General features: G+C 38.6%; 2 protein-coding genes across 2 annotated transcripts; one reads left to right on the plus strand and one right to left on the minus strand.

The window, feature by feature from the left end:
* Positions 1 to 4,131: 4,131 nt before the first annotated feature.
* On the plus strand, positions 4,132 to 7,751 carry LOC112279257 (ADP/ATP translocase). Its single transcript, XM_024513509.3, has 4 exons — positions 4,132 to 5,072; positions 5,390 to 5,978; positions 6,148 to 6,522; positions 6,626 to 7,751. Exons 1-4 carry the CDS (start codon positions 4,891 to 4,893, stop codon positions 6,920 to 6,922), a joined length of 1,443 nt encoding a protein of 480 aa, XP_024369277.2. The 5' UTR covers positions 4,132 to 4,890; the 3' UTR covers positions 6,923 to 7,751.
* LOC112279262 (uncharacterized) lies at positions 7,292 to 9,374 on the minus strand. Its single transcript, XM_073536843.2, has 4 exons — positions 9,227 to 9,374; positions 8,727 to 8,943; positions 7,927 to 8,059; positions 7,292 to 7,804 (listed from the first exon to the last, which is right to left on the minus strand). Exons 1-4 carry the CDS (start codon positions 9,267 to 9,269, stop codon positions 7,739 to 7,741), a joined length of 459 nt encoding a protein of 152 aa, XP_073392944.1. The 5' UTR covers positions 9,270 to 9,374; the 3' UTR covers positions 7,292 to 7,738.
* Between the last annotated feature and the right edge of the window lie 589 nt (positions 9,375 to 9,963).

Here is a 9,963-nt window from a genome sequence, read left to right on the forward strand (position 1 = left end):
ACTCCATCTCTATTTGGTGAAACAAACACTTCTCTAACTTGGCATATAGTCCTCGCTCGTGTACTTTCTCCAATACCAAATGAACGTATTTTTCATGCTCTTCCTCATTTTTGGAGAATATCAAAATATCATCCAAATAGATGACAACAAAATCATCAAGGTACTCTCGAAAAATATCATTCATCATATGTTGAAAGATCGCTGGAGCATTGGTAAGACCAAAGGGCATGACATTATATTCAAAATGGCCATACCTTGTACGGAACGCTGTCTTCCACTGATCTCCTTCCTTGATTTGTACGAGGTTGTAAGCCCCCCTTAGATTAATTTTTGTAAAGATCCTTGCACGTCCAAATTGTTCTAAGAGACCAGAAATCAATGATAACGGATAACAATTCTTCTTTGTTACTTTGTTGAGGCCTCGATAGTCCACGCACATCTACAACAAGCCATCTTTCTTCTTCACAAATAAGATGGGTGCTCCAGTTGACGATTTTGAATGACGGATGAAGTTCTTGGCTAGATTCTCGTCGATGTACTTTCGCAACTCCGCCAACTCCATCTGCGATAGATTGTAGATTGGACCAAAAGGTGGTTGTGCTCCTTCTTGTAAGTCTATGGCGCAACCATACGGTCTGTGTTCTGATAGCATGTCGGCATTTTTCTTTTGAAACACGTCTTTAAAATCCTTATATTGCTCCGGTATACTTGTTGTCGAGATCTTCTCCCCGGTAGTTGGAGCCGCATAAATGACAAACGATGTGCCTTCCTTGGACAATCTTATAAACGCTCTTGCTCCAATAAATAAGGATTTCTCTATTCGAGATTTTCTACTAGGCTTGTTCTTAGGTGTTTTTGTGGGAAAGGTCATCTTCCACAACTTCCAATCTATGGATGGGTTATGCTTTTCCAACCAGGAAAGACCAAGAATAACAGGATTTGATGGGGTTCTAATAATATTGAAAATAATATAACTACTATGGTCCTTAAACGTCACTTCTATAGGTTTTGATTCATGGATGACACTACCTGACAATAAAGGTCGTCCATCTATGACCTCAACGTGAACAGGTTTGGATTTTTGTACTAAAGGGATCTTATGACGGTTTGCAAATTCTTCGTCTAAGAAAAAAGCAGATGCCCCTGAATCTAATAATGCTAGGGTTCTCAGTTTCTGAGGGCCAATAAACAAAGGGAATGTAAAACAAAGGGCAGGTAGAGCGGAAAGAAAGGAACCTGGTTGTTGTTGCGATATTTCACTATCCAGCCGCACGGTTCCTATTGTGGCTGGGCATCCTCGTTTTCCTGAATAAATGTGCCCCTAGTCTTGATAATACGTCGATTTTGCTTGTTGGGGCAGTTTCCAACATTGTGGCCTTCTTCACTGCAATACAAGCATAGACCTTCCTCCATACGCCGCTTTTTTTCTTCTAGAGTAAGGGATTTGACACGTACTGCATCAATTTGCATGTCTTCTACCTCTGAATGTGAATTCACGCTGCTTGCCGACATAGTTGGAGTGTGACAAACCATATGTTATCTTGAACGTTGGTCTTGGTGACGTTGGAATAGGCAGTTATCGCACTTCACAGCATGGCTAATAGCTTCGTTGAGCGTTTGCAGATCAAGAAGAGTTAACAGTAAATCCTTTACATTGTCTCTTAAACCCCAATAGAATTGACTCATCAACGCTTCTTCGTTCCAATTGATGTCGCATGCTAATTGCCTGAAGTCCGATGCATAGACTGATGTAGAACGTATCCCTTCTCATAGTGACCGGATCTTTATTGTAGCCTATCGAACCTTGTCGTGTTTACCAAATGCTTTCGCAAACACCTCCAAAAAGGTTTCAAAGTTGTTTAATATGGATGATTGTTTCTCAAACAAAGGAGCAAACCATGATAGAGCTTGTCTTGTAAGTAAGGTTCCAACAAGCCCAACACGTGACTCCTCCATTGGATAGCGTTCGGGTTGTAAAACTATTATCAACCTAATTTGGTTGACGAATCCTCGAAACTTGGAACGCGTACCATCGAACTTGTTCGGAAGGCTAACTCGGGGTTCCTTATGATGTAGAACCAGTGGTGCTTGTCGAACCTGAGGCAAAGTTACTTCTCCAAGTGTAGAAGTTCGAGGCTGGTGCAACCTAGATTGTGCCATCCCAGATGCTCCATCATTATGAAGCCTTGCCACGACTCCTTCAATCTCTGTAGTTCTTTGCGATAACGTAGCGAGGGCATTCATGATAGCATCTAACTTGGACTCTGAACTTTTCGTCATACTAATGTCTTGGCCCCCGACCATTCTAAGAGAAGGATAGAAATGACTCTACAAGAAGACAATATTGGTTTAGAGGAAGGTACTCCGTAACCTCTAAAATGCCTTAAGAACTCCAAGAAAAGGGATAATCCACTCTCTCCAAGAAGAATAAGACTCCAATATTATAATAAAAGAAGTATCAATTTAGAGGAGGGTAATCCGCAACCTCTTAAGTGCTAGTACACTTCTAAGCAGAGGGGTAATCCACACTCTAACAAAGAAGAAACTAGCTCTGATATCTGAGGTGAGTGAAGTCTCGACAAACTGTCACGGACACAGAATACAGACTTGATATCTACCAAGAAGTTCAAGAAGAACTAGTAAGAACTAGATTAATCAAATGAATACAAGAACAACACTAGAGAGGTGAGCTAGAGCTCCAAGAGATGTGTTGTCGAGACTGAAGAACTCTTCAGCCTCGATTCCAATATATACTCCTATTTAGGAAGCTTTTTAAGCAACTTCTATCAACTAAGAAGCTTCTAGAAGGTTCCAGAGACTTGGTTCTAGAAGGTTCTAGAAACTTATCTCTAAAAGGTTCTAAGGACTATGTCCCTAACATCTTCTACCAACTAAAAAGCTTCTAGAAGGTTCCAGAGACTTGCTTCTAGAAGGTTCTAGAAGCTTGTCTCTAGAAGGTTCTAGAAACTTGTCTCTAGAAGGTTCTAAGGACTATGTCCCTAACAGTAATACAACACCAATTTGATGGCTTGGCTTTCGACAATAGAAACACAAGCTATCAACTTGCACAATATATAGCTAATTTGTTGGATAAGTTTTTAACTAATAAATCAACTTTAAACATTTATAAAATCAAATATGCATCTATACACCTTCTAAAAAGTTATGCTACAAGATAATATCAAATCTACGTACATTTATCTTCTTTCTAATACTTCTCATTTAAGTAAATATGTATGTCTATGATAAAGAATGATTTTTCATGAAAGAGGATTTTGGATATATTTCTACTATTATAGTCATATAAATTGAATTATAGAAGTAAAATTGATCAATTAAGTGAGTTGATTTACTATTATTCTTTAATACCACAAAAAAGAGTAAAAATTATATATATATATATATATATATATATATGGTTATTTTAGAATAAAACAAAATATACAATTATAAAAAAATAAACTTAAAATATAATTATATTAATCTATTGTAATGTCTTATGTATTCTTTTTTTTAGTTTTTACATGTAAGATCTGAAGATTTATAAAATATTAGATAAAAATTATTATATTATTATTTTATAAATATTTAAAGTATAATCATAAGTTTTTTATATGTTTCTATTCAAATTTTTGTTAAATTTTGTAATAAAATACTTATTATTTAGATTATGTATTTATTTATTTATTTATTTATTTATTTATTTATTTATTTATTTAAATTTTATGTAAATGTATTTTCAAAAATATTGTAATATGCACAAATGAATGCATCATAAATTTTATTTTTGAATCTATATTGTTTTGAATATTTTACAATAATTCTTATATTGTGATCACTATAATGATTTTTTATGTTTTTAGTCTAGTTCCTAATATTGGTGCTTTGAAATGATAAATCCCATAAAACATATTGATGTTTAATCTTCAAGATTGTTTACTAATTTGAATTTTATTAAAAATAAATATATTATATTTTTTTCATTATAATCTTTAATAATTTCATATTGCAAATAGTCATACTTTAAGAAAATATTTGAAACTTTCTTTAGTTACTAAATTCTTTTAGTAAATGAGATTTTTTTTGATATTAAGAAAAAAAATTGTAAATAATATTATTCAATTTTTGATTAATAATTTTTTAATTTTTACTTTGTATTATTTTATGAAGCAAGATTATGGTTTTTAAAATTATTAATTTACTCACGCACACACACACACACAAAGACATACATATATAAGAAAAATTTAAGATTTTTATTTTTTTTTTCCCTCAAAGATTAATTAAATATTCCTTAAAGAATGTACCTCATTCTATCTATTTGTTTAAAAAATTCAAGATTGATTGATTAAATATTTTGCTGGCAAGATAGCAATAGAGAGTTTTTTTTATGTTAAAGTTTGCAAAACTTCATTCTAACCACTTCAAAAGTAGCTGGTATTAGAAGTTAAAATTGTGCAAACAAGTTTTGTAAGTACATATATATATTATTTATATTTATAGTGTGAATTCTTTTAAAAATTATTCAAGTTGAATAGATTTTATAATATTGTATAATTGAATACATTTTTTCTAATTTTTATCATCAAAATGACATGAAAATTCATACTTATTCGTGAAGAATTGATAAACATAGATTTAAATCCGAGAGACCCATTAAAGGAGCAATATGGTCCTCAATACCCACACCTCGATAGGGGTAGGAACCTTCTCCGAAGCAACTCGGGGTTCAAAAACCGTTGGAGGTGGTGACGTCACTACGATTCTAGCACGCGGTGTGAAATTAGATAAGGATATTATCTCCATCTGCATGCATGGCGGTGCGTCCGCGCATCGCAGCCGTCCGTGCGTGCTAATCTTCTCCCCACGTCTCCATTCTTTCCCTCCTCAATGTATCGATTCATCGGCCGCTCTCCTGCCCTCGGTCGATTCTTTTCCAGGCGAGGTCCACCGTTGCGAGGGAAATCCATCTTTGTCCCCATCGAAATTCCAGACAACGCCAATTTTTTCATTAGCTGCATGACATCGCGAATAGAGTTGGGCAGAACGATAAGAGGAGAAGGCTGGATCAGGTTGATTGTGCTCTTGAACCCTGCCGCTTACTACTCGTTTTCGTTGCATCATATGTTTCGGAGTGTATTGGTCGATGAAGAAGTCTCTCTGAAGGAGTAGTTGAGGTTCAGGTTAGTCATTTCGTAAGTCTTGAGGTCAAGGGTTGGACAAAGAGGATTCTTGACACATGTAGGCGGGGGCTAGTCATGGCTGGTCTCTGAAACGAGGAGAAATCAACGAGATTATTGCTTTTTGGAATAAGGTTGTAGTGAAGTTGTTAAGGTATAATATGCTGCGTCGTCGTCTTAAGTAGTGACCCGTGAAGTTTTGTGTGTAGAAAAAAGATATTTGAGACATTAGTAGCCGCTGCTACCCTCGATTGTGATACGATGAGGACCGAGGGGTCCAACAGTAGGGCAGGAGGGCTGCACTTTTCAGTGGGATCGTCGTATCTGATTTCCCGACTTGCGACTTCATCTTCTACACATCAGAGAACAGTGCCGTCCTACCCAATGAGTGCACTAACTGGAGTAATAGAGCCTCCTACTTCCGTTCAGTCTCGCAAGGTGGTGAGGTCCAGTGCTCTGCAGTATTACCCTGCTGAATTTCTCCGGGGACCTACAAGAAGAGGCATTACAACAGTCAGAACGACATCGAAAGTTGTTGCCCACGCCGTGAATGAGAAGAATTTCATGATGGATTTCCTGTTGGGAGGGGTGTCAGCAGCGGTATCCAAGACCTCGGCTGCTCCCATTGAGCGAATCAAGCTCTTGGTCCAGAACCAGGATGAGATGATCAAGCAGGGCAGGCTTGCGGAACCTTTCAAAGGAGTTGTCGACTGCTTCAAGCGTACCATATCAGAGGAAGGCGTGTTCGCATTATGGCGTGGTAACACTGCCAATGTTATCCGTTACTTTCCTACTCAGGTGAACAGCTATTTCTTTCTGATCCCAAGTCATTGTCATTGAAGCAATATAATCATGTTACTTTTCTCGAAGTAGTTGAAGAAAATTTCTGTCCGAGATCAAGTGTGATTTCAAGCACGGTTAACATTCCGTGCTCACAAGGTTTTATTTCATTTCCATACAATGCCAGGCTCTAAATTTCGCGTTCAAAGACCACTTCAACAAATTGTTCGGCATGAAAAAAGATCGAGACGGATACTGGTGGTGGTTTGCAGGAAACCTTGCTTCCGGTGGGGCAGCCGGAGCGTGTTCTCTGTTCTTTGTGTACTCCTTGGATTACTCCCGCACGCGTTTGGCAAACGATTCGAAGTCCAGTAAGAAAGGGGGAGGGGAGCGCCAGTTTAACGGGCTCATTGACGTGTACAAGAAAACGCTCGCATCGGATGGTGTTGCGGGGCTATATCGTGGGTTTGTAATCTCCTGCGTTGGTATTGTGGTGTACCGAGGGCTTTACTTTGGCATGTATGATTCATTGAAGCCGGTTCTCTTGGTGGGCACCCTCCAGGTGTATCTCCTCCCCCCACCCCCATTTTCGCCTACATACCAATAATGAACAATTCTTGTCAAGTTTTAACACCCGCTGATACTAATCTCCCGCACTGTCGCAGGACAATTTCTTTGCAAGTTTCATGCTGGGGTGGAGCATCACCATCGGTGCGGGATTGGCTTCGTATCCGCTAGACACAGTTAGACGACGTATGATGATGACGTCTGGGGCGGCGGTAAAATACAAGTCCAGCATGGATGCCGCACAGCAGATTGTGGTCAAGGAAGGCTACAAATCACTCTTCAAAGGCGCTGGTGCCAATATTCTTCGTGCCGTAGCAGGGCCCGGTGTGCTTTCTGGATACGATCAGCTCCAAATCATCTTCTTTGGCAAGACGTACAGTGGCGGAGGCGGGTAACTTCATCTATTCTGATTTGGTCTACTTTTCCTGGCACACCCGCGGGCCTTTCGTTTGAAAATCATACCAAGATATCTTTTGCGTGTGAGCTTGTAAGATAACTTCGTAATATTTTCAAAATTGTGGTAATCAGTGATGCACCGCACTGTGGGGTTTCATGTACAGTCTGGGTTCCAGGAAGCAGACCACGTCCGATCGCTCAACCATTTATTTAATTCATCGTTGCTGGTCTTTGTAAGTCACATGCTTGAGTTGAGGCATGTGAAGGTTGCCAGTTTAAGGTTAACAGTGTGTAATCAAGAAACAGCCAAAATATTGATTGAATCATTCTAACACTCCAAAGCATTGGAATAGTTTTGAACACGTGAGGAGAATCCAATCTGCCGTCTGTTATGTTCAGAAGATCTAACTATTTTGTTTAGCTTCTTACAAAATCTGCTGTAAAAATCGAATAAAATATTATCGATCTGTATACGGGTTACAGCATTTGATGTGAAGCACTGTAGGACACGCAATGCAAAGTATTTTGTCACACCAGACGCTTTTAACAGGAGTACTGTTTTTAGGGACGCTCTGAATTTCATACTTGCCAGGAACCTACACTTAAGAGATAGTGAACTCTAGTTCAACTCTTTCACTTGCAGTGACACTTCAGAATGTTCGATGATCGACAATAGCCTTCAAATGTCTCATTACCTCTCCTAATTCTTGAGCGAAGAGGGCAAGGGAATGAAATCCATTCCAACTGTACAACTGGAAGCTCATGGTTAATAAGGACTAAGCAGGTGTCAATCGAAGATGTTCTCATCTTTCAGCTTATTCAGGCTTATTTGGCTCAAAAAGACCTAACATGTGACCATCCAAACAACGCAATGCCGCAACCTGCGCATCCACGAAATAAGCGTTTAATTGATAGTCTTCTAGTCTAGTAAACCAATAATGTTGCAATATAGAAAAATCAGACACAAACACAAACTAGTAGATGAGTGAGTACAGAGGCGTACCTTGCCCTGAGGTGGATACTTAATTGGACCATCGAGCTCAGCGCCCATGGAAAGCAGTCTCAGAACGGTGCTGTCCATATCTTTCACGTTGAAGGACAAAAATGGCGAGTAGCCCTTCGTAAGCTCCACATTGCTGCATACCAATAATAATAATTCAGCACCACTGAGCCCCAAGGCGGATTGCTCAATCAGAACAACATACCCTAGCCATTGACATAGCCATCCTACTCCTCGCACTTCTTTCGACGCAAGCTTGTAAGAATCTCACAAACATATTGCCATGAGAGACAACAAAGAGTGCAGCTTAATATGTTCTTGGTCATCTGAAAAAGGCAGAATCATTACTTATTGACGTTTAAATTCCAAATATTCACTTGTGGTCGGCAAGGGTACAACGAATTCCCGAGCATTAGACGCTACTAACCACTAAGACTTACGGAAAAACTCCTACCACAAGAAGAACAAATCCAACCCTAACATCCAATCCTCTGAACCTCAAACGTAATGTTTGAATGCGTAATTGTTAATCTATCATGGAAGAATCTCAATCCAGTTATCACACTTATGTCAATCCACATTTCGATCTAATGAAACACTCGCCAAATCGCATTATAAAAGCTAAGGAAGAGACCAAACCTGACACAGGAGGTATTCAAAGGTCATTCAAAGAAACCACAAATGAGGACAAACTCGATCGCAGACAGCATTGAATCTCAGAAACGACGAAGCAGAAGAAGAGAGGACGCCAGCGAAAAAGAAACCCAAGTTACAGACACACAGCAAGGCGAAGAAAGGCAAACCTAGGAGACTCCATAAGAGCAATCTTGCAAGGGCCAGACTGAAGCTCGGCCCAGCGCGTGGTGCACACATTCACGGCCAATCCCAACCCATGAGCGTAGAATTGCGCTGCGCGCGGCACATCCCTATTCAACAGCACCATATACTTCAAAACCGACATGTTGGGTCGTGGTACCGTCTCCCACGAGGATTCAACTCCCCACTTGCAATCGCAAAACCCTACAAAAACCCACAAACCATTTCGTTTCCAGTCTCTCGCACAGAACAAATCACGCCCAACCCATCGTCCCAAACGTCTCAAACTATCCTCTTGCGGTCACGCCAACTCCCAAATCTCGAAAATACACACGATTGAAGACGGATTTGAGAATTAAGTGGTGGAGATGTGCTGGAGATATCATGCCAAGTAGGCAGGGTCCTGATGTTTGCTTGCTCTCGTGCCGCATCGTTTTCTGCGTCATCGTGATTGGAGTTAGGTTTAGAAGTCAAGAGGGTATCTCACACAGTGCATCCGTTGCCGTGAGCTCCAAAGCGAGACAATCCATCCATCGCTTCCATTCGAATTCCCGATCCAGCAAACCTCGGCAACGGCGCGGCGCTTCCTCTTGCAAGGGAATGGGACTGATTCTTCATCACTCCGGTTCTTCACAAATGGGCTCCTTTTCATTGCGTATCGCCCTTTTATGTTTATGCTTGATTGTTTATTTATTTATTTATACACATATAGGAATTTATGATTTATAAAAAAATTAAGATCCTAATTTGTTCTGGAATATCATAAAATCAACAATATTGTCGCTACACTACAGTAATAAAAAATAAAAATAAAAGGGCACTTATATTAGCAAGGAGCTGCTACTACAATCGAGTATCTAAAATATCTATTCAATTTGTTTTTACAAATTACAAAAAAACTCCAGTAACAAATATATCAATATACATGACCTATTTTAAACTAAACTATTTCAATTATGTAGTAATGGTTGTCAATGAATTAAAGATATGTCAACATATATAAATTAATAGTTCAAACTCAAGTTTTAAACAATTATTCATCACAGTTCAACATATATTCTATTTCTAACTTATAACTTTTTCTTTTTAATGTCAAACTTAACTTGATTAATGTATTATTAATTATGTATATTAATTAAATTTAATCAATATTTTAAATAATTATTTTTAGAACTAAGGTATTTTATATTTAGTCCAAATTATATTTATAAGTGTTTGTCCTTG

This window comes from Physcomitrium patens, chromosome 1 (assembly GCF_059467195.1).
Source record: "Physcomitrium patens ecotype Gransden chromosome 1, ASM5946719v1, whole genome shotgun sequence".
In the NCBI taxonomy this organism is placed as follows: domain Eukaryota; kingdom Viridiplantae; phylum Streptophyta; class Bryopsida; order Funariales; family Funariaceae; genus Physcomitrium; species Physcomitrium patens.

Coding starts and splice junctions, on each gene's coding strand:
- LOC112279257 (XM_024513509.3), top strand. CDS start 4,891: ATGTATCGATTCATCGGCCGCTCTCCTGCCCTCGGTCGATTCTTTTCC. Junction 5,073..5,389: donor AGAGGAGAAGGCTGGATCAG/GTTGATTGTGCT, acceptor TTTTGTGTGTAG/AAAAAAGATATTTGAGACAT. Junction 5,979..6,147: donor TCCGTTACTTTCCTACTCAG/GTGAACAGCTAT, acceptor ATACAATGCCAG/GCTCTAAATTTCGCGTTCAA.
- LOC112279262 (XM_073536843.2), bottom strand. CDS start 9,269: ATGGATTGTCTCGCTTTGGAGCTCACGGCAACGGATGCACTGT. Junction 8,944..9,226: donor CACGGCAACGGATGCACTGT/GTGAGATACCCT, acceptor GGGTTTTTGTAG/GGTTTTGCGATTGCAAGTGG. Junction 7,805..7,926: donor AGTATCCACCTCAGGGCAAG/GTACGCCTCTGT, acceptor GTGGATGCGCAG/GTTGCGGCATTGCGTTGTTT.